This window comes from Vulpes vulpes, chromosome 13 (genome assembly GCF_048418805.1).
Source record: "Vulpes vulpes isolate BD-2025 chromosome 13, VulVul3, whole genome shotgun sequence".
Lineage (NCBI taxonomy): Eukaryota > Metazoa > Chordata > Mammalia > Carnivora > Canidae > Vulpes > Vulpes vulpes.
The window spans coordinates 36414117-36439187 of NC_132792.1; the positions used below are offsets into that span (position 1 = coordinate 36414117).

The following is a 25071-nucleotide window of genomic DNA, read 5'->3' on the forward strand; positions in this document are numbered from 1 at the left end:
CTGGGTCAGATTGAAGTTGAGAAGAATGAGGTAACTTTAATGTGAACCCAGATTATACTTCAGTCTTTCTCTCCAGTGAGTTGCCAAATTTGTGATTCTGTTTGTATCTGGAATTGGGGAAGCTGAGTTTAATATGGATTTTTGCCAATGTTAGCAAATCTTGGCAAGATAGTCTTGTTCTCTGTGCTTAATTATATAGTTTTATTATAAAGTCTTTCACATGTTTATTTGGAGGTACCTCTCATATATACGTTACTCTTTTGGTAGTTAATCATTTACTGTCAAATCTTCCTTCTTTTCTTAGAAGGCTGGTTTACATTTTTATGCATTACCGTTAGCTCTCTAGTTCTGTCTCTTTGCTAGGTTTGTAGATTTTAAAGCTGTACAGGTGCCTTAGGGGTCATTACATCTAAATCCCACGGTTTTTTTTTTTTTTTTGAAATAAAAAAATCTCAGTAAAGCTGAGAGAGACTGAGTTTGTCATGTATTATTAATTCATCTTATATTTTAGGTATTGGAATACAGCAGCGAATGAAACAAAGTTCCAGCCTTTTAGGTGTTTATATTGTAGCAGATAGACACAATAAATTATACTCAAACACTGTAATGTATCAAGTGCCACTGTACAAGAACAATAAAGCAAGATAAGAGGGATACAGAACGGCAGGGTTGTGATACAGAATATATATGGATGGTCAAGAAAGGCCTAATAAGGTGACTTTTAGTCGAGATCTAAAGAGATTAGTTAATGGGACGTGCAGATTTCTAGCAAAAGAGTGTTCTAGTCAGAGGAAATTGACGTGGTAGTATGTTTGGTGTTTAACAAACAAGGTGGAGGTTTATATGGCTGGTACTGCCCAGGAGGGGTAAGAAGTAGGAGATGAGGTCAGACAGATAGCAGAGGACCAGATCATTTAGAGTGTTAGTAAGCCATGGTGAGCTCTTTAGCTTTTACTCTGAGGGAGACAGGAAGCCAGTGGAAGGTTTTGAGTAAGGATTGATGTGGTCTGACATATGATGTAAAAGACTTATTCTTTGTTGAGTTGGGATTGTAGCAGGGCAAGAATGGAAGCAAAGTGAACAGTGAAGTTACTTTTTTAGTAGTCCAGCTAAAACGATGCTGGCTTCGACCAGAGGGTAAAAGTAGAGGTGTTGAGACGTGGTCAGATTCTGGATATAGTCCATATTTTGTAGGATATGTGAATTATGTCTCAGGTAAGCTGTTATATAATACCTATATAAGTTTATAAGTTGGATGTATATAAGTTGGATGTATATACTTATATAAGTTAAGTTGGATGGGTTTAAAAAATAACAAATGACACTACACTATTCTTACCTCTTTTATAATGAAGACTTAAGACTTGAGTCAAAGCCACATAGCCATTTAGGTGTAGAGCTGCTGTTGTCCCTTTTTTTTTTTTTTTTTTTTAATTCTTACTGATCTTTGGTAGGATTTTTGGAATGGAGTTGAGGTAAATCAGTATGTTCAAATAACCATATTTAACTATAAGTCTTTATATCAACACTTTCAATATAAATTTAGGTTTTACTTTGCAGAAGTGACTGTGGGGGTACAAAACTTGAGGCATCGTGCCTTTGCCTTTAAGTTATGTTATCCAGGGCATTTAGAGTGTATAGCTAACCAGAGTGCAAATTAAAATATGGGAGGTACTAAAATTGGGGTATATGGAGTGATAATACTTGCCTTATATTTTATTTTCTAGAACATTAGAATTACTTGGGAGATAAAAGATACTGTGCCTGTTCCTTACTTCAAATCAAGTAAATCAAAATCTTTTATGGGTGGAGCTAAGTCCTGCATAAGTTCAGAGAACTTATTTTGACATGACTCTGTTGGTCTTTGGTTCCTTTCTTTAAGCCTTTAAAAGCCAATAAGATGCTTCAGGCTCATCTTGTAATTTCCTTTCCCCATGCCTGAAACCAGTCACATTCCCTCATAGAACCCCTGGTGTTTCAGACTTCACATCTTGAACATGCTGTTCTCTTTTCTATGACTCATTAGTTCACTCATTCCTTAGGACTCAGTTTCAGTCTCATTTTTTTATTTTTAAACATCAGTTTGGGCTAAGTCATCTTATAATGCCCAGTGTTCACATCTATTTTAACACACTATTTATTGAAATGATCTGGTGTGCATTTTCCTATCCCATTTAGATTCTAAGCTTCTTGAAGAAAGTATTTTTTTAAAGAAATTCTTGTAATGCAGGTATGGATACATTTTATGTGCTCAAAAGTTGAACTGGTCACACACTGGAATTCTAATTTGGGAGACTGGGGAGAGAGTAGGGTAATAAAGTTCCTTAAGTTTGGCTTTTGTTTGCTTCTTATTCTTCTGTAGCTATATATTTTTTTAATACTTTTGCATTGTATTAAAGGGACATTACATTTCAGTCTTGAAAGATGGAAGCCATGAAAGGTGTTGGAATTTAAACTATGCTTGCGTGAGGTGGTTGTAGAGGCAGACTGCAGTAGGCTGTAACTTGAGCGATGGTTCTAAATGAAGACTTGAATCAGTGTTGAGTGGAGTTTTAAAAGTTGAATATATAGTGGCCTTTAGAATAAAAAAATGTAAAAACGAATCTTATGCAGTCTTGTAGACAGTTGTGAATTGATATTTTGAATTTTTGAGATTCTGTATCATCTTTCACTCTTTATTGCTACATGTCGTGTTTGTGTGAAGATAATCATACAATACAGAGTGTTGTTTTAGGTTCTCATTTTTCACCCTTTTATAAAATAAAGCTTGATTGTAATTTTGTAATTCACATATTTGTCATTTTAATGGCAATATGTTACTTCACTTTATTGATAATATAGTAGACTAGCCATTTCTTAATAGTCAGTATTTTCTGTTTGCAATTTTCCACCATTACAGAAAGTGAACTAGAACTGTCTTTATACAAATAGCTTTCCATTTTCTTCTCTGGAGACTCAGTATTCAAATTATAGATGCTTTATCTTATAATAGGCTTATCTGTGGCAGAAATTTAATGGAAATATAGAGGTAGTGTGAAGTAGCTAAGGAGCGGGTAGACCTGAGTTCCAGTTTTGGGCACACACACTGGCTGTGTGACCTTGAGTAAGCTAGTTTACCCTTGTAGGTCTCAGTGGTAAATTGGGGTTAATAAAATAGCTGACAGTATTGTGCATTTACAGGGTAACAGATGCCATTGTACATGTTGTTCTTGGGTTAACTGATTTAAATTTCAGAATAGCTCTGTGTGGTAGGTACTATTATTTTCATTTCTCATATGTGAAAATAGGCACAGAGAAGTAAAATAGGTCAGGTATTGTTATTGTACCCAGCTCTATCTAAGCTGGCTTAGACCTCTAGGGCTGGTTCTCTTACTAACTCTGTACTGCCAGGACACCAGCCACATCTCTTCCCTTAATTTGGTTCATAGGCAGGCAAATTGGCCTTTATTGGACAGATTAATGATTATTGCAGTTCCTGCAACTGGTGTTGGAGTGAATTGTGAGGTCATGTTCACGATACTTTAACTGTGCTTACTGTAGAAGCTGCACCCTAAGAGCAAGGTTCACTCTGGTTTTTAGTATTCTCTATTTCAAAGTTGCATTTGAAGGAGTGGTAATAAAAATGTAGATTTGTATTTTTGTATTAATGTCTAGTAGGCCTGTTGTTCTCCCTCCCTGTCCTGAGACCTCACTTCCATCTCCTTTCCTAACAGTGTTTGTCTAGTGAGTATTTAACTCCTCAATTGCTAGGCAGTTAGTGTGCCAGAGTCTTCTAGACCCAAAAAGGAACCTTAAAAAATACTAGTCCAGTGTCCTCACTTATCTGAAGAAACTGAAGGTGCACAGTCAGAGTCAGTCAGAGGATGATTAAGAGCTCAAGCCTATTTTCTGACTTGGGTTCAGTGTTGGCTTCCTTTTTTTTTTTTAAAGATTTTATTTATTTATTCATGAGAAACACACACACACACACACAGAGAGAGAGAGAGAGAGAGAGAGAGAGAGAGAGAGAGAGAGGCAGAGACTCAGGCAGAGGGAGAAGCAGGCTCCATGCAGGGAACCTGATGTGGGACTTGATCCCGGGTCTTCAGGATCCAGCCCTGGGCTGAAGGCGGCACTAAACCGCTGAGCCACCCGGGCTTCCCTGTTGGCTTCATTCTGTTGACTGTTTGCCATCTTATTTGTGTAGTTTTTTAAAAATTATTATTGCTATATATCCGTTTTAGAAGCTATCTATTTTTATTTGACTTAGTAGCTTGCTGTCTATGTATTATCTTTGCTATCAGGAAACAGCTACGTTTGTTTGGTTCTTTGAAGTTTTATAAAAGTGCTTTCTCATTCTTTATCTCATTTATTTGTTGTGAAGATAATCTTTTTGTTCCTATACCTGAGGTTCTTGAATCCTTTGTTATTCCGGCATGTCCATTGCTTCTGTACATTCACAAATCCATCTACCTTCACTTCAGTCTTATGTGTTGACTCACTCCACTGAAATGATAAAGTGCAGGCATTGTAGTTGCTCAGCTCCAGCTCTTTCCACATCTGGGTACTCCTGGAGTCCTAAGGCATGAAATTCCAAGCATGGAGACAATTAGTTCTTTTAAGGCACTTCTATTTCTTGGCTTCTTTAGACTACTTGTGATCAGGGAAGTTCATTCTAAAACTTAATCAGAGATTCAATATGTAGTTAAGCAACACATTGTGTAGAAACAAACACAAGGATAATCATATCATTTATTGTACTAACATTCTTCAATCAAAATGGTGTTAGAGATAAGATAAATTATATGGCTGTAATGTGTGTCCATGCGATTTGGTTGGTGGCAAGGAAGGGAGTGAATTGTTAGTCTAAGGCTAGCCACTGATTGCCAAAACTTTCTACAGCAGGGGCCTATTACCTAATTAGCTCATACAAAACCTAGAGATTCTTAAGAGGATCTTTTATGATTCATGATTAGGTTAAATTAGTTGAACAAAATTAAGTCTGTGAGAAAGTCTGCCCATTTGTTATTGATTATCTAACCTAAAGAAATGGAAGTGGAAATAAAAGGTATAGTGGTTTTCCTGGAGACTTTTAGCATCTCTACATTTGGTAGATCATATAATAAGACTTATTTGTTTGAACTGTATGCAGTTAATTGCTTGTTTGAGAATAGAAGGTGAACATTTTAGGATCTTTATGATAGTACTGGGTAAATAAGAGAGTTAAGTTTTTTATCCTCCAGTTTCTAATAGCTACTGCCGAGGTGAGCCTTATATGTTAAGATTATCTGAAGATAAGACTGCAATTCATTGGCTCAAAGTTCAAAGGGCAGCATTAGCTACAGGAACATAAATCATTGAGTTGTTAGCCATCAGTCTGTAACAAGTGCAGATGAACAACATTTATCAAGACAATCTAGTATCATTTACCTGCAGTTTGAGGTCAGTCTATATAGGGGCTTACGTGGGTGCTTTGAACCGGTTTTGCAGAGATGAGAGTTCAAATTTATTTTTGTTCTTTAATTTGAAGTAGTAGGGGCAGCCCTGGTGGCTCAGTGGTTTAGCGTGCCGCCTTCAGCCCAGGGCGTGATCCTGGAGACTTGGGATTGAGTCCCACGTTGGGCTCCCTGCATGGAGCCTGCTTCTCCCTTTGCCTGTGTCTCTGCCTCTCTCTCTGTCTCTGTGTCTCTCATGAATAAATAAATAAATAAATTTTTTAAATGCTTCTTTCACTATAAAAGTATGAAAGAATATTTTAAAAAGAAAAATTGAAGTAGTAGGTAGTTTTGTGTGCCTTTTCCAGCAGCTGATGTTAACCCATTTTGCCCATCCTTAAAACCAGACTAGGTTCCAACTATGGAGCTGAGATTAATTAGGTTATTTACAGAAGAATTTTATTTACTAGCCCTTCACTGTTTGCTATTTGTTTTATGTGTTAGTTTTCTCCTCCACAAGCTGACTGTGGCTTTGAGAGATGTGTCTTATTTTACAATCTGTAATAGCAGGGCTCAGAAAGTTAGGTACTTGAAGGAGCCATCAGGTAAAGTAGGTAATTGAGCCAGACTAAACGAGGCCCATGTAAAAGGGAGAACATCCTGGATAAAACTAGCCTCATTCCAGCAGATTCTTACCTTGTTGAAATGTGAACTTGATATTGCCTGAACAAAATATGTCCACTGATGTTATTTGGCTTATGGTGTATCAGTTTGTTACTTTATTAGAATATAGTTTTGAACATGCAGAAAGTACTTGATAAATGTCATTTGATAGGTGCATGTGTCATAAAAGGGGCTGTTGAAGAGGACTTAGATGTAAATACGTGTAATATGAGGTTAAGATGTATAAGAATAATCTCTTCTTTAAAGGATTTTCCCACTTTGAAAGAAGATAAGTATACTAATAAAGAAATTAACTCTTATCCTAGTATCAGCAGACTTGGATATTGAATCTTCACTGCTTTGTCCATGGAAAGTCCTCTGGAACTTTCCAAGTGAGAAGCCAGTGATTGCACCATATTATAAGGGCTTTATTTTTTTATATGTATTTTATTTAAATCAATTTGCCAACATATAGTATAACACCCAGTGCTTATCCCATCAAGTGCCCTCCTCAGTGCCTGTCACCCAGTTACCCCGTCCCCCCACCTTCTTCCCCTTCTGCAGCCATTTGTTTCCCAGAGTTAGGAGTCTTTCGTGGTTTGTCTTCCTTTCTAATTTTTACCCACTCAGTTTCCCTCCTTTCTGTAAGGGCTTTCAAAAGAATGATACGGTGAATTGTTAAAATACCTGAGTACCTTGCAATTAAAGTACTGATTTTTTTATTTCTTGAATTCTAGCGTAATTGTTCATTCTCCTTTTTTTCCACCCCTCCAAACAATGCTGTTAGGATATATTCTTGGTTCTTCCTTTATAGTATCTCCTACTTTATTTCTTCCATTTCATTCCTGTAGAAACCATCCTAGTTTGAACTCATCCTTACTTATCTTGGAGCATCTCTACTAGCCCCTAACTGCCTTTTCTATTCCATAGTTAGAGTGTTTCTAGGGTTTTTGTTTTTGTTTAATCTACTTCTTGGGTTATAAACAACTCAGTTCAAAAACAAATACACATACACTCCAGAAAAAACTTTTTAGGTGTGTACTTTCTTGCTGACTAAACTTCATATCCTCCTTTCCCCTTCTAATATTCTCATTTCCTAGTCCCTTACCAGGCAGTCATTTGTTCGCTTGTTCGCTGTTCCTCCTAATGGAGGAACATTCCATTCCATTCTCTTGCTTTTCCTTATTAGGAGAATGACCTTTCTTTTGTGTGCCTTGTATCATTTCTCTTATTATTATACTGTTATTTAATTCTTTTATTGTTTGTGCTTTCATTATCAGACTAGGCTAGAAGTTCGTTAAGTGTAGTGGCAATATTTCCTGCTGCTGCTTTGAGCTCCATTTAATGCTCAACTTGGTTTCTGTGTGGCAGGCACTTAACAGATACTTCTGACCTTGATTACTACTTTGTTATCCTTCATCCATATTTTTTTTAATTGTAGTAAAATACACATAACATAAAATTAACCATTTTAAATGTACAGTGCTGTGAAATCAAGTACATTCACGTTTGCTGAATGGCAATCACTATCATCCACCTCTAGAATTTTTTCATTTTTCCCAGTTGAAACTCTCTGCCTGTTAAACACTAGGTCTTCCCCCCTTCCCACAACTCTTGGCAACCACCATTCCATTCTCTGTCTCCATGAATTTGACTACTCTAGGAACCTCATTTTAGAGAAATCATATAATGTTGTCCTTTCATGACTCAGCATAATATTTTCAGGGTCTATGGGTATTGTAGCATGTGTCAAAATTTTCTATTAAGGTTAAACAATACTCTATTGCATGTGTATTTACAGTATAAACACTGTTTTGTGTATCCATTCATCTGTTGATGAACGCTTGGGTTGCTTGCATTTTTTGTCCACTGTGAATAGTGCTGCTCTGAACTTGGGTATACAAATATCTGTTCTATTCCCTGCCTTTACTTCTTTGGGTACATACCCAGAAGTAGAATTAGGAGATCATATGATAATTCTATGTTTGATTTTTTAAGGAATTACCATACTGTTTTTCAAGCAACTCCACCATTTTACTTTCCCACCAACAAAGCATGAGGATTCCAGTTGCTCCACATCCTTGCCACCACTTGTTATTTTGTTTTTTAAAAAATAGTAGCCATGCTAATGGATATGAGAGGTATCTCATTGTGGTTTTGATTTGCATTTCTCTAGTGATTGGTGATGTTTGGTACCTTTTCATGTACTTATTGGCCATTTGTATGTTCTTTGAAGAAATATCTTTTTGAGTTCTTTGCCCATCTTTTAAGTTGGGTTCTTTGTTTTTTTTTTGTTGTTGTTGTTGAGTTATATATCCTGGATATTATGATTTGCAAATATTTTCTCCCATTTTCACTTTGTTTCACTCTCTTTTCACTTTGTTGATAGAGTCCTTTGATGCATAAGTTTTGAATTTTTTTAAAAGATTTTATTTATTTATTCATGAGAGACCGAGAGAGAGGCAGAGACACACAGGCAGAAGGAGAAGCAGGCTCCATGCAGAGAGCCTGACATGGGACTTGATCCCAGGTCTCCAGGATAATGCACTGGGCTGAAGGTGGGGCTAAACTGCTGAGCCATCCAGGCTGCCCTAAGTTCTGAATTTTGATGAAGCCCAATTACCTATTTTTTCTTTTGTTGCCTGGATTTGGGGTGTCACATCCAAGAAATTATTGCGAAATCCAATGTCTTGAAGCTTTCCTCTTATGTTTTCTTGTAAGTTTTATAGTTTTAGCTCTTACTGTTATGGTCATTGGTCCATTTTCATTTAATATTTTTGTATATGATACAACATAAGAATCCAAATTCATTTTTATTGCATATGTATTTTCAGTCTTCTCCATACCATGTGTTGAAAAGACTATATTTTCTCTACTTAATGATCTTTACCTCATTTATATTTATTTCATTGGATGACTTGCAACTTTATTGTCACAGTTGATTGTAGTAGTAGTGCTTGACACATTTGTTTTAACTTTATTGTGTTTTTATTTTTTATATCTTTTCAAAGAAAATGATGTTTTAGTGATAATATTTTATCAGGAACTATTGTAGATACCAACAGGATCAGTTAATTCATTACATATAGTGATTTCCTAAGAACATTAGAGATTGACTCTTTTGGTTGAAAAAGGATGACTAGATAGCTAGGAGGACAGGGATGCCAGGAAGACTTTTTAAAACTTTTGAATTTTGAACTACCTGAATGTATTTAATTAGTACTAAGATACTAATACTAAATTAAATCATTAGCAATAAATTTAAGTGTTATATTACCTTCAAAACTTTGCATTTGGAATCCTGACTTATGTATTTAGAAAAGGAAATAAAAGTCTTAGCTCTATTAGTATTATTTCAAATCACAGTAGTACTTTTATTTATATTTAAATATTCTGGATTGCAGAAGCAGATTGGACTGCTGCTGTCCATTTTGAGCAGCAGTACTTATATAAAACTGAAATGGGAAGTAAATCTGGCACGCAATAGCAATATTAGGGAATACATCTGTTTAACTAGAGAATGTCCTTAGTTTGGTAAAAGGGTTAGAATTGCAGTCTTGTTTGGAGACTGATTAAAAATAATAGATAAAATAAAGAATGATGTGCTCAATGAGCTACAATTCAAATAGAGGAAATTTAATGGGAAATGATTACATTAGTAGCAGATGGACTTGCTTCCTGAATTGCAATCTTACTGGAAATCCTAGAACAGCTTAAATTTGTTTTTCAGGTTTAAGTCTGATAGAAAGATAGATTTGTTTATTTGGTGTTCTGTCGTGATTCTTACTGTGTCTTTTGGCTGTTTCATTTTTGCTAGGCTATTTTTATGATTCCGACAAACCCACCACCAACATTCAGGAAGCCAGAACTTTGGTCTGATGATTTCACTGATTTTGTTAAAAAGTGCCTAGTGAAGAATCCTGAGCAGAGAGCTACTGCAACACAACTTTTACAGGTCAGTATTTATGCATCTAAGGGAAAAATATTTTCTTTATACTCTGTAATTGTCTCACATTGACCAGAATTGCTGAGGGTTTTATTAACTGATTTCTCAAGATGTAAATCTCTAAGGAAATATGGATTATCAAAGACATACACATCATTCTTCTACATGTTCTCTTTGTCTCATTTTTTTCTTTTCTGTTTTCCAAATTCAGTCTTCTGCCTTTCCCCTTTTTTCTGTTTCTTTGTTGTCAACTCTTCTCCAAAGTAAAACAAAACTTCCAAAGGGTTCTCATTTCAGAAGTGAGTTATTTTCTCCACTGTTAGTATTTTTCGTGTTTTTTTCCCCTGATGTGTTACTCCTTGCCTCAGTATTTCGTCTCTGACTTTTTGATCTACCATATGGTATATAAATACAAGATCCTTGAGCCCCTTGAAAAGATTTCATACTATATATACGTACTGGTTATAAGATTATCTAAATACTTTTCAGTACCCCTGGTATGAGTATATTTTATATCCAGAGTATCAGGAGGCTTTTTTTTTAAATCTACCTGACATTTAATGCAATTAGAAATAATTTAACACTTTTATTTATTTATTTTTAAATATTTTATTTATTTATTCATTAGAGACACACAGAGAGAAGCAGAGGCACAGGCATAGTCCCGCAGGAAGCCTGCTACAGGACTCCATCCCAGGACCTCAGGATCATGACCTGAGCCAAAGGCAGATGCTCAACCACTGAGCCACCTAGGCGTCCCATTTTTTTTTTTTTTTTTTAGATTTTATTTATTTATTCATGAGAGACACAGAGAGAGGCAGAGACACAGGCAGAGGGAGAAGCAGGCTCCCTGTGGGGAGCCTGATGTGGGACTCAATCCCAGGACCCCAGGATCATGACCTGAGCCAAAGGCAGACGTTCAACCCCTAAGCCACCCAGGTGTCCTGTAACATTTTTAAAAAGTGTTTGTATCTTTATTTTCCCAATTGGCTTAGAGGTCTAAACTAATAATAAGTGGGTCTCACATTAATAAAACTTGATATCTGGAAGTTCATTCTTTTTTGACCCAGCAATTACACTCCTGGAAATTTGTTCTACAGAAAAATTTAACCATGTGTGACATAACTGATGTGTAAAAGTATTCATAGTACATTGTAACCACAAAAGATCAGAAACAACATAAATATCTGTCCACAAGTTGGAAGCAGTCCCCTGGGAGGAGTGGCTGACAGAGTACACACACCTGCACATGTGTGTATATATGTATCGTTGTGGTTTATAGTATTGGTTATAATACACAATCATATATATCACCAATATGTTGTATTAATATACAATAATAATTATATAATTATATATTTCATTATAATGTTTTTCATCTATAAACCGTGCGTGTGTATGTATGCATGCGCCAGTGCTTGCAGTGGAGAAGCTCTGGAACAATAATCAAGAAACTGACCTCAGAGAAAGCAACTATAAGGCTGAGAAGAAGGAGTGGCATGGAGACATACATTTTGCTGAATTCTCTTTTTGAGCCTTTTGAGTTCTATGTTAGACGCAAATACTGCCTTTCAAAAATTAATTGAAATATTTATTTTGAAATATTTTGAGCATTTCAAAGGAGTTTTGAGCATGTAAATCAAGAGCCATTCGGTATTGTTATCATATTGAGTATCTAAATTATTTAACCCCAAGGACGGTAAGAAAGGAGAGGGGGGAATAAAACAGAAAAAGTGGGACAGATAGGGCACAAAAAATGGTGATGAAAATAAATCCAAATATAACTGTTAACTGAATTTTAGATAATGTAACTAGTGTTTCTTTGTAGTCTTTTTTTCTATAATCTTTTCTAATCTTAAGAAATTCTGGGTTTTTGTTTTTTTTCCTTTGAGTCCTTAGGATAAAAAAGGATTTAAGAAATATTCTTAAAAAAAAAAAAGAAATATTCTAGGGGCACCTGGGAGACTCAGTCGGTTGAACCTCTGACTTGATTTCAGCTCAGGTTATGATCTCATGGGTCATGAGATTGAACTCTGTGCTCAGCAGGGAGTCTGCTGGAGATTCTTTCCCTCTCCTTCTGCCCTTCCCCATACCCCCTTTCTTTTTCTCTCTCTCTCTCCCCCCACTTCCAAGTAAATGGATCTTTAATAAAAAGAAATATTCTAGTACAATTTCTTAATTTTGTGGATGAAGGTCTTGAAGCCCAGAAAAGTTAAATGACTCACTAAATATCACACAGTGAACATGACTGTTGTGGGTTTATTCCATTTGCCCCCATCTCCACTCTTTCTCTACTCTGTTTTCTGCCCGGGAAGTTGACTTGTATGGACTACATTAACAACTTCTGTTACTCTCTAGTTCTGTTACCTTCTAGTTGGTTTAGCTCAAACATCTTTTTTTTTTTTTTAATGACAAGAGCAAATTGTGCAACTGATTTAATATAGTGCTTATGAACCAATATTTGCTTTCTTGATTTTTTTTTTCTTTTGTGCTATTGACCATTCAAGGCCCTCTATTATAATGTACTCTTTCTTGTCTTTTTTTTTTTTTAAGATTTATTTATTTATTTGAGAGAGAGCACATGAGGAGGGGCAGACAGAGAGGGAGAGAGAATCTCCAGCAGACTGTGCTGAGTGCAGAGCCTCCCTCTTGGGGCTCAATCTCACAACCCTGAGATCACAACCTGAGTTAAAACCAAGAGTTGGGTGCTTAACTGACTGTGCCACCCAGGCATGCCCCTGGTCTAGCTTCTTAACTGACCCCTAGCTACCTCCTTTTTTTTCTCTATAGATTCTGAAATAATGGACTTGTAATTTCTTATACAGACCATGCTTTTTCAATCCTCTGTACCTTTTCTCACACTGTTTTCCCCATCCCCTACCTAGTTTATTTATTTATTTTTTCCCCTACCTAGTTTAAAACCCCGTTCACCAACAGGCTCCTTCCTACTCTTATCTAATTGTTTCAAATTCAGATTAGCTACTCCTCCAGGAAGCCTTCCTCTCATCCTTGTTTATTAGGCTAGTTGTCATTCCTTGGTGTTTCGATAAGTTCGTATCACCTATTGGTATCCAGTGCTTAATACATGTGTACTAGATAGAATAATTGAGTCTCATTAGACGCATTTGAGTCTTACTTTGCTAGATGCCTAGAAGCCATTCTGTCTCTTAAAGGGGTTTTGCACATGTCTTACATGTTATGGCTCTCAGAGGACAGCCTTATCACCAAATTTTAGTGGACATGTCTATAGCCTACCTGTACAGATGATACCATGTTGATTTCTAGATCCTGAAAAAGGAAATTTTAAAAAGAAATAAATTCATGGTGAATTGTTATAGTGGTTTATTCTCATGGTACAACATAATAATTGTATAAATTTAAAAGAATCATGGACTGAAAGGATCCTTTGAAATTATTAGTTAACTCATAGTAGTTTTCAAAAGATGAGGAAATTAAAACCCCAAAGAAATGAAAGGACAGGTTTCAAGTTCAGCCTACCAGCGCTAGAGTTGCTCATGGGAAACCCAGACCCTGAAGTGGGCTCCTGCTCCAGGATGTCCTTCTGTGAGAATGTGAGGTTGACTGAGAGCTGCCATTACTTGAATTGACCCCTGGGCTTGGCTGTTATAGATGGCATCCTGGTTACTCTTTGCACTCCTGTGACATGTGCCTTATTCTTCATTTGACCAGTTCAGCTAAGGAGTAGAAACTTTATTTACCTTGTTGTCCCTCTCATTTACAGTAGTCAGAATACTTTCTCTTCATACATTGAGATCTATATCAAACTGTGTTATAGTATTTGCTTTAACCTTTAAGCAGTTGAGAAAACTCAAAAGAATAAGAGGATTCTATTGTGTTTACCCCATTTTTGCTCTTTCCATTGTTCTTTCTCTTAGCTTTTCACAGTCCCTTCTTTTATTAAACTTCCTTTCTGTTTAGAGGACTTCCTGGAAACCACTTTTTAAAGATAGATCTACAGTAACATTCTCTTAGTTTTCCTTCATCGGAGAATGTCTGAACTTCTCTTCTTTCCTGAAGGAAATATTTTTATATTCTGTTCATCTTTATTAAAATAACTATCTATTGACATATAATTGTGAAAATTACATTTTGAAGCTGTATGGCTGCCTCGAAAGGTTATCTATCTCAAATTGTACTTGTAACCTGTCCCTCTACTTTCTCTCACACTAGCCCACCCCTTCAATAAAAGAGGTGCTGGCTCAGTCGGTTGAGCGCCTGACTCTTGATTTAGACTCAGGTCATGATTTCAGGGTGGTGAGATTGAGCTCCACATCAGTCTCTGTGCTGGGTGTGGAGTCTGCTTAAGATGTTCTTTCTCTCTCTCTCTCTCTTTCCCGCTTTAAAAAAAAAAAAAAGTCTTTGAAAACCCTGGTTTATTCTGGTGGTTTCCCTTCTGTTTATAAGAATTGTAGCAAACTCAGATATTTTAGCTAGATCAGGATGATATAAAAGAAGAAGTTAAAAGTTTTAAACATAGTATAGAAATGAGACAATATTTTCTGAAAGGTATTTTTCTTTTATTGCTGTTATTTCTCCATTGGAGATTATTATATTATTCAAAATATACTAAAGTAAAAAAAAATATGTAAAAGAAGTAACAAAGTAGTTGCCCTCCTTTTGATTACTGTCAGTTTAAGATTAATTAAATTTGTACATATTACTAGAATAATTTTATTTTTATATATAATATAATCACCAATCTCTTGTTTATGTTTTTAATTAATTTTTAATTTTTTAAAGTTTTTATTTAAATTCCAGTTAGTAACATACAGTGTAATATTCGTTCCAGGTATACAATATAATGATTTAGTACTTCCATACAACACCTGGTGCTCATCACACCAAGTGCACTCCATAATCCTCATCACCCACCTCCCCTGTGGTAACTGAAAATCACCAGTCTTTAAAAAAATTTTATCTTTTTCACTACCTAATATATAGTTCCTTTGGACAATTACATTTTTAAAGGTAATGTAGTTTTATTAAAAGGATTGCACTTTTTACGTGTGCTTTAATGGTTTTCTAAAGACAAGTAAACCTAAAAACAAATCCTTTATTTCTGAAGCAGCTGAAATATTCTCTTTTCTTAATGTTTACACTTAATTCTGGTTGAAATAATCATTGGAACCTAAGAAGCACTTATATATTGTTTTAACATATTTTAGGCATAATTCAGAGAAATCTTTTGAATTTATACCATCGACTTTTACTTTTCCAGCATCCTTTTATCAAGAATGCAAAGCCTGTATCAATTTTAAGAGACCTGATCACAGAAGCTATGGAGATCAAAGCTAAAAGACATGAAGAGCAGCAGCGAGAATTGGAAGAGGAGGAAGAAAATTCGGTTAGTAAATACCCTAAAAAAATCCATTTTTTTCTTCTGAGTCACTTTTAATAACAAAATAACGTAATTATGTATCACATTTTATGATGTCTAATGCTTCTGTTCTTCAATAATGATGTTTTCCATGTTTTAAATTATAAATTTTCTTCCTGGAAGATCCAGAGATGAATACATCTTGAAATTCAGATAGTTATAAAATCTGAAAACACAAATATCATATTATTTTTCTACTGATTGAAAATGTCATTGATAGTATCTTTATTTTCCCATAGAAGTTTGTTTTAATCTTATAGTTAACTAAAGTTATAGTTCTAATCTTATAGTTATTAAAAATATTATTTTACTAATTTGTATTTGTTTCAAATTTCAGAGACTGGTATCCAATTGGGATTTCTTTTGAAATTCTTTTATGCCCTTTTCATCAATTATTAAACTTTGTGTCATAAGGTAGCCCAGGACAAGGACAAGTATACGTCTTTGCAGAGCTGATTTATGATCATATTTTTTTTAGACATGTAACTACACCATTCATTTGGCAGTGACTATGGACTGCCTGCTGAGAAAGATATTTTAAAATTATTTTCTAGATGTAAGATTTTTACTAACGACTTCATTCAGAATTTTAAATAACATTTTTATAAAGGTGGTTTTATCTGTAACTTTGGGTTTGTATATTCTACAAAGTGAAATAAGTGATATGGAATGAGGTAAAGACCTTGGTTCTTGGTTTCAAAAGGCTTTATAAATCCCACCCTAGGTTCCTGCGTATTGATTGATATGATTAATTGATTTCTCTCTAGTTGATATTTATAAATGTTAATTTTTTTCTAGATTTTTTTGGGTAGTTTTTAAAGCACTTCTATCATATATTATTTCATTTTATCTTTAGGAAAAGTAAGATTGGTCACATATTATGTGTTGTTATCCCATATGACAGATGAGTAAAATTAGGTTAGGAGAGAAAAGATTTACCAAAGTTGATGAAGTTGATGAAGCTAATGAAGAACCAAGAATAAAAGTAGGTTTTTACTTGTAAGCTCCCATGTTCATTCATCAATACTTTATGCTTACTTTGCAATCAAATGTTTACTGGTACTTTAGAAATAAACAACATTGGCTTATCAGAGTTATATAATCAGAGTTATATAGTTTCTGGTAAGTTTATATTCACAAAAATGTCTAGTTCTTGCTCTTCTGTGGTGGCACCCATCTGCCTTGCTTTCACCTCATGCAAGCTTCATATGAGTGCTAGTCTGGTAGACCTGCCTTCACTTAGCTGTCAGTGGGCAGATGATTGTTTTGCTTTGTTCTGTCTTCCTTGCTTAAATTATAGGCCAGTTTCCATTTTTGATGGCTAAAGAACCATTGATTACTCCAGAACTTACCAGTTTTTACTAGGTTTAAGACCTTGCTATAGTCACTTTGGTGACTTTCTGCCATTTCTATGATCTGTTTCTTCACTATTTTCCTCTTCTCCACTGATTGATCCTCTTTCAAGTTTTTTATTTTTAATGTGCCAAATACCTTTCCTCTCTCTGCTTGAAACACTTCGTTCCAAGAACTGGAGTCACTTGGTTCTTACCTTTTTGAGTCTCAGCTTTAAATATCACGATCCAAAACTTAGTAGCTTAAAGCAATACACATCCATTATTTCATGGTATCTGCAGATCACTTATTTCAAAAGTGGCTTAATTGGATGATTTTCAGGGTTTCTTATGAGGTTGCAGTCTAAGTGTTGGTGAGAGCTGCGGTCATCTGAAAGCTTGACAAGGATTGGAGTTCTAACCTAGCTTGGCTGTTGGTGGGCTGCTTCTGTCCCTTGCCATGTAGGACTCTCTCTAGGGCCGCTTGAGAGTCTTCACAACATGGTAACTGGCTTCTCTCAGAGTAAGGGATCCAAGAGGAAATCTTAATGCTTTTTATGACAGTCTCAAGAGTTACACACTGTCACTTCTGCCACATTCTGTTTGTTTGTTTAAAGATTGCTTGATTTATCGATTGATGATAGACACACAGAGAGAGAGAGAGAGAGAGAGAGAGAGAGGAGGAGGAGGAGGAGGAAGAACCAGGCTCCATGCTGGGAGCCCGATGTGGGACTCGATCCTGGGACTCCAGGATCGCGCCCTGGGCCAAAGGCAGGCGCCAAACTGCTGAGCCACCCAGGGATCCCCCACATTCTGTTTGTTAAAATAAGTTACTGGTCATGGAAAATGGTAGAGTAGGGAGCTCCAAGAATCTCTGCCTCCACAGTTTTACATGCCTGCCATCCCCCATTTTCTAGCTTAGCAGCAGCTGTGGGAACACCAACAAGGAGAGGTGATAGGGGAAAGCAGTAAGAACCTTGTTCTCAAAAAATTGTGGCTTTGCATTTTGACCTGCCTGGTGGATCCCTGAGGGGCCAGCACAGAGACTTGCCCTTGTTTTGCCCCCCTTGAGCTAGAGCAGCCTCCGGGATGGTGTTTATCAAAAACATCTGAATTTACTAGAGCTAATAAACAAGTTCAGCACAGTTACAGGGTATAAGATCATATACAAAAATCAGTTATGTTTTCATCAGAATAATTTAAGCAAAAAGGTTAAAGACTTGTACAGAGAAAAGTACAAAACATTGCTGAAAGAAATTAAAGAGTACCTAAATCTATGGAAGGACATCCTGTATAAATGGATTGGAAGACTTAATAATGTTACGATAACAATTTCGCCAAAGTGATTCATAGATTAGTCCAATCCCTATGAAAATATCAGTGGTCTTTTTTGCAAAATGGAAAAGCCAATCCTCAAATCAGATGGACCAAGGGGACTCTAAGTAGCTAAAACAATATTGAAAAAGAGTAGCAAAGTTAGAGCTCTTACCTCCCAATTTCAAAACTTAACATAAGGCTGTCATAATCAAATGTGGTACTGACATGAGGATAGACATATAGACCAATGGAATGGAACTGTGAGTCCTACTGAGACTGTGCTCGTGGTTCTGCCAAAAAAGCTTTGTGGCTGTCCTATGAATCTTATTGTGGTTCATTGCATTGGAGCAGGCGACACTTATACATTTTGTTGAAATAATTGTTTCTTTACCTTGGGATCCTGCTATGGGGCAATGCTTTTAAGCTTCTTAAAAGCCCTATTACCTATCTTGACTCTTTCTGAGGTCTCAGCAAAGGATTTTACAGTCACCCCTGCAGCTTGATTTTTAAATGATGTTTTTTGAATGTGTTTTGGATTTGACGTTTGCTTGGAAGCTTCTTCATAATTGTAGCATTGCTTGCTGTCTTAGGGGCTAGGAACTTACAAAACCAGCAAGTCTTGATTCTTTTTTTTAATTCTTTCTTAAGATTATTTCTCTCCTTTTGCATTTTGTTGTAAGCAGCAGGAAGAAACCAGGCATCACCTTAAACACTCTGCCTGGAAATCTCCCTAGCTAGACTACCCAGTTTATTAGGTACATTTTTTTTACTCCCTGGCTACTATAGATAACCATGTCCTAAATTTTTAGCTACAAGATAATGAGAATATCCTTTCTTCAGTCTTCCCATGCAGTCCTTAAACTCTAATTAACCAATGATTTTTTAAAGGCTAGTCTTAAAAAAAAAAAAAAAAAACTAGTCTTAAGTTAGCTGGTGTGTTTTATTGAAATATTATACAGGCAATTGAATGAATGTTTAAATATCTATACAGTAAAAGAGTTAGTGCTTATTGTTTTTAAGTAAAAGAACAAGGGAAACATTCCACATGTGGTATATTGGATGATTACTTAAAAGCAGAATAGATGGTGTTAATAAGTTGAATTTATGAGATAAGGCACCAAATGCACCTTGACAAGCAGTTATCTTTTAAGAAGATTAAAAGATTGATAGTTTACAAGAGTTGCCTTGTCACTGGAGTTTAGGCATTTCCCATGTAGATCATGGAGTTAAGTAAAATACAAGAAGTTGAACAGATTTAGAAGAGTATATAAAGTGAAATGTTGAGTAAAAAGTAGGATACTTCTTGATGTTATATGTGTGTGTATATATATATATATATATATATATGCACATCTATATTATTTGCATGTATCAGGCCCTTTATTTTCACTTCCACCTAAAGGAAGGTTTTTAAAATTTCATATTAATTTAGTAATGACTCAAAGAAAAAGATTCTGCCTATTAATTGACCTGAGACTATGTCTTAGAGGTTCTGTTTTTGGAAAAGAAATGGGGACTTTCTGGTGATTTCATTATGGTTTGAACTCTAAGCTTCTCAGGCTATGGTCCTTAAGGCCTTGGGGTGGTGCATCGCCTTTAAATAATCCACGGAAGCAGTAATTCTCAGCATGGATATGGGGAGAAATGCAAGGGTGCTTTGAAAAATTCACTCCCCTACAGATGATGGTATAGCCTCCATATGAGCATTTTTCAGAACTTTCCACTTTCTCCCTGCCCCTGTTTCACAAGGGAACTTCAAATCGGTCTACCTGGTAAGACCTTTTTGACCTAGGTAGAGAATAGATAAAAGAATCAGCTTCAAAAAAGAAAAAAGAAAAAAAAAGAAAAAAAGAAAAAGAAAAAGAAAAATCAACTTCATTCAGTCTAGAAGCCTGTAATGTACCTAGTTGGTTAAATGAGGTGGGTAGACTTGATCTAAGAGCAGGACAAACTGCTTGGAGTTGAGTCCTGATTGTGTTCACATATAACTCTGTGTCTGGGCAAGTTGCTAACCTGTCCACTTCACTTTCACTGTTTGTAAAAAGAAAATTAGTGATAGACTACATCTCATAGAGTCCTGTGGGAATATAATTTTTAAAAATATATTTTAGCACTTAGAACAGTATATTATACATAGTATGCTCAATAAAGTTTAGCTTTCATATTCATTAATGCTACTACTTGTACCAGCAATATTGCTATTAATTATAACATTTTGACCAGGTTTTTTTGTTTTCGTTATTGTTTGGTTTGTTTAGCTTTTGGTTCCTTTGGTAGTAGTTGGTGCTGCTGCTAGTTTGCTACTCAAAGGGACAACAGGATGCTGTCACTGATCAAATTTGAAGTAAAATTTATATTCACAATTTCTTTTGAAGTATTTTAAGACAAACTTTAAGTGGCCAGATGTGTTTGGAGGAATTGGTAGAGATTTTTGGAAACGTGCTCTAAGCTTACAAAAAATATATTTGAAGAAAACCAGTAAAGAACATTTATTCTCGTTCCTTTACTTCCTGAAAGTAAATTAGATTTAGTAAGGAACATTTATATTTGAGGTAAAATTTTTGATCAAAATTAAAATTCCTTAACAGAATTGATTACTTTTTATTTTCATTTTCCGCATACAGTTAAATCACAATTTTAAAAAACCCCTACTCAGTGTTTACATAGTTATGGCTATATAAATACTGTTTGCAGAGAAACATTATAATATATTTTGGTTACATGTTCTCTCTTTTTTTATGATTTCTAGAACTAATGATCATCTCCGTTTTTGTTACTGTTGTTTGTTGTTATTTTTTCTATGTAGCTACCACTGATTTTTCTCAAATGCTACATTCCTACACTCTCTGTAGGAGCCATAGACTTGTGTATGTTCAAACATAGATCATTTATTAGTTTCATACTTTTTTCTACGCATTCTTTGGCCCTCTTGCCTCCTCTAGTCTGTACTGACTACTTTCTCGAGTCTTGAGCAGTCTAAGACCTCCCTTCAACATCATCCTGGAAATTTCCTTTTGTTCTCTTCTATAATGGATCCTCTATTCCCTGAATCTTGTGTTTCTTGTTTTCTTTCTCATTCTGATAGGTCTTATTTTCCAGGACCTTCCAGACATTAGCAGGGTTTGTTTATTTTTTTAGCCCTTGTTTATCTGACCCTATCTTTCTTCTACCTTTACCCTTAAGAGATTGAGTATAAAGTTCTGGGCATAAAATACTGAATTGGAAATAATGTTCCCCTAAAATTTTGAAGGTTTTGTTCTATTTTCTAACTTGGCAGAGGACAAATGACAATCTGATACCTGATCTTTTTGTTTTATGGAAGACTTTTAGATTTTCACTTTTCCCTATTGTTTAAATTTTTCATGACAATGTGCCTTGTAGATCTTTTTTCATTCATTGTGTGGAGTGTCTTTTGGCCCTTTCGGTTTGGAAATACTATAACTGCTGTGTCATTTTATGTGTGCTTTTTCATGATACTTTTATCTTTTTACTTGTCTCTGCTCTTATACATTTTCTCTCTCTTTCCCTGGCTCTATTTTATTTGGTTTTTGGACTTCTTAGATTTATCATTCAGTGATTTTTTTTTCCCATTGTTTTCTCTTTTTGTTTTTCCTTGGAGGTCTCCTCAAGTTTATCTTCTAAACCTTCTATTTTTTTCCCATGTCAAATACTTAATTTCCAAAGTGTTCTCTTCTTCCACATTGTTGTTTTATTATCACTTTGAATTTTCTTTTGCTTCCTACCTTGTCTCTATTTTCTTTGTTTTGATCTCTGACTTCACTTTATGGGCTTTCTTCAAAGGTCTAGTTATTGTATTTGAGAGAAGCTCTAAAATTGCCTACTGAAAATTCTGTATGTAAGAGTAGAACTAGTTGACTTGTGAACTTTACTGAAAAAAAAATGGTAGCATACACTGCACTGAGGCCTGAATTTGCTTGTTTCTTGTGACTTCTCTCCATGCAAGCTTAAGTTTTAGATTTCTTCGGTCTGGTGAGTTAGTTGCTACTTATATATTTATCTGTTTTCAAGCTCCAAATTTTTGGACATCTCCTGTTTGCTATTTTCTCTCTCCCATAATCTTTGTCTTTAGGAATTTTTACTTTTCTGTGCCTTTATAATCCTGGAAGAGTTTTGAGAGGGATAGGCACAAACCCACATGTTTAGTCCTCTATTTTAATGGAAACTATTATCACTTGTAATTTCTTGAGTGTTCTGAAATCATAATTTGAAACATTGAGTTTTAATATGATATTAAATATATGTAAATCTGTAAAATTTCATATAGTTATTAACTCTGAGTACTTATAAATTAGCACAATTCAAAGAAAAATTATAGTCTGTTCTGTTCTAGATATTCTGGACAGTTTGTAAATCACAGTGACCCAAGCAGGGAAGGGAAACTTCTAAAAAGTAACACACAAAACCAGGACAATTTAAGGCAAATTAGTAGTTGATAAGAAGTAAATGGATATTTCTCTTTTTCTGAACCACTGTGTTGTCTATTACAACTAATTCTCTTTAGATGGTGGACTAAAGAAAGGTGCACTCTTGGACCTTCCAACCTCGAGCATTTGAAAATAATTATAATAAACCATTATCTGATTGATGCTATTTTTGTCTTAACATTTATATCTGTGATGTCAAGGTTGTTGATTTGTAACCTCTCCTTATTTTCATTTGTAACTCATCTTGGTGACCCATGAAACTTGCTGATTTTTTTTTTTAACTTGCTCTAATTTGGGAGATTTATTTGGCCAGTTACCTGCTAGTTATAGTTCTAGAGACTGGTCACCTTTTAGGATATGCCAGGAGGTTGTGGATGGGTATTTTGATACCCTGGTTGTTTTCATTGAGGTTTTCCCCCATTAGTTTTCCCTCCTTTTTGATTATTTCAAAAAGATGAATTTTTTTCCAGCATGGTGGGAGATGTGTACTGCCAGTTTTTATTTCTGCATTTATTTTTATCCTGAAGGACTGTATTCTTTGACAACCTTTATAGTAGCTGGATTGGGCCTTATCTAGTGATGGGGCTGATAGGACACAGAGCCAGGTTGGCCTGGGACCACTGGAAAATTTCATAAAGCTGAATTTTGAAATAGTGTAGATTGAATTCTTTTCCTGATCTTAAAAATCTTGAGCTGTGAAATTCACCATATTGAGTTGCTACATTGTAAGAGACATTTATACTTGATATTCAGTATTAATACTTGAGCTCATTGTGGATCCTGCTTTTTCCATTCTCAGTGAGTGCAATTTCCTGAGAATTTAGGAGTTATACCAATATCAACTTATAATTTTTCCAAACTTAATTTTCTTCTACATAGTTCAGCTTACTACAGATGGAGAAAAATTTGTGGCCTAAAATTAGATATTTCCATCAACTCTCAATGTGACTTTTGAAAAGGAAACAGTTTATGATAACCATTTCAAGATATGTTGTTTTTAAAATTTTTAGTTCTGTACACCTGTGTCCTCGGTAACTATTATAAACAAACCTCCTTAAATACTTTTTTATTCAAGAAAGGTATGGGACATGAGTGGAAATAGTGGTTTATGAATTTGATTTTTATACCTATTATAGAAAAAGCTAGTCTGATGAGAATACATCCTGACAAATTGACATGTTTTGATAGGTGTTGAGGTAATTGTACAGATTTTAAAAATTAAATTGCAAACAGAGATTTCTACAGCAGGTTAATCCCAATATCAAGGTTTTTGTGTTAGTTTAGACATTCCTAAACATAACAAAGATTTTTTTTTTCTTGGCATTTCTGAGCATGTGATATAAATTTGGTTCTGAGATGGGTCAACTATATAACACAGAAAGCATTTGTTTCCTAGATGTTAATGGAAGATACTCTCAAATCTGTAGTGTGAGATGATTAAATAATTGTATTGGTTCATATTTACTGTAAATACTTAAATTGCCTCTAAAATGTCCACTTTTTAAAGAGTATCTGCTAATAGAGTTGCTCTTCCAATTCAGTAGAACTTTAAAAATACAATATTTTATTGTTACCAAGGAATATGAATAGCAGAATATATAAAGCAAAGGTATTTGGATTGTTTCTGCCATACAAGTTTAAAAAATCTTATCCAGTAAAGGATGCTATTTGAAAAGTAGGACAGGCTTCTATGTGTTCTTTTATTTTTTTTAAAAGCATATACATGTTGAAGTTTGCTAAACACATATTTCTTGTTATGTCACAATATCACAAATACATTCTGTCAACATGATTTATTATTGTTGATGTTACCCATGATCACCTGCTGTGTTAGTGTTTATCAGGTTTCCTCACGATAATATTACTCTTTTCCCCTTTCCATACTTCACACTTTGGAAAGAAATCACACTATACAGCTTACACTTAAGGAGTGGAGAGTCATGCCCCTCCTGTTTGTGAGTGTCTATATATATATATTACATGTCATTTTTCTACACAGAGGATTTGTCTATTCTCATTTATTCGGTCATTTATGTCAATATTAATTCATGGTTATCTAATTTACACTTTACAATTTGAATTTAATACTGCTTTATTTATTTTGTTTCTCAAAGTATTCCAGCTTTGACAATTGAAAGCCTCCCCAGTTGACACCTTTAGGTCTTTGACATACCCCCATAGTTGTGGATTTTTTCTTAGGATTTTTGTTTTCTGTTTTTAGTATTTTCTTACTCTCTAACACTATAATATACTTGTATATCTTGTATATATCTTGCCACAGTCCTGGAGTCCTAGGAACCTAGATCCTTTCATTAGAGAATGATGTTCAAACCAAAGACCTGAACTTGGTGTGCTTACTGCTACGGTGGGGTGTTCCTAGACCCTTTCAGCTGACAAAACAAATGTATTTATACTAACCTGTGTATGAACACATACCTATGAATTCTATATCTATATATGTATGTATTTGTATATATCTGTATCTATATTTCTCTGTGTCAATATTAAGCTGAACATGAGTTCATATTGATATCTCTGACTCTAACTCATTATCACA

The 25071-nt window shown here is 35.0% G+C and overlaps 1 protein-coding gene across 2 annotated transcripts in view; it reads left to right on the plus strand.

Moving 5' to 3' along the window:
• STK3 (serine/threonine kinase 3) overlaps nucleotides 1–25071 on the plus strand; it is a 272048-nt gene that overhangs the window by 140603 nt on the left and 106374 nt on the right. For both annotated transcript variants that reach the window (XM_072734231.1, XM_072734232.1), the window contains exons 7-8: nucleotides 9895–10032; nucleotides 15263–15388. In XM_072734231.1, coding sequence (XP_072590332.1) covers nucleotides 9895–10032; nucleotides 15263–15388 — 264 coding nt within the window. The remainder of the gene's footprint in view (nucleotides 1–9894; nucleotides 10033–15262; nucleotides 15389–25071) is intronic.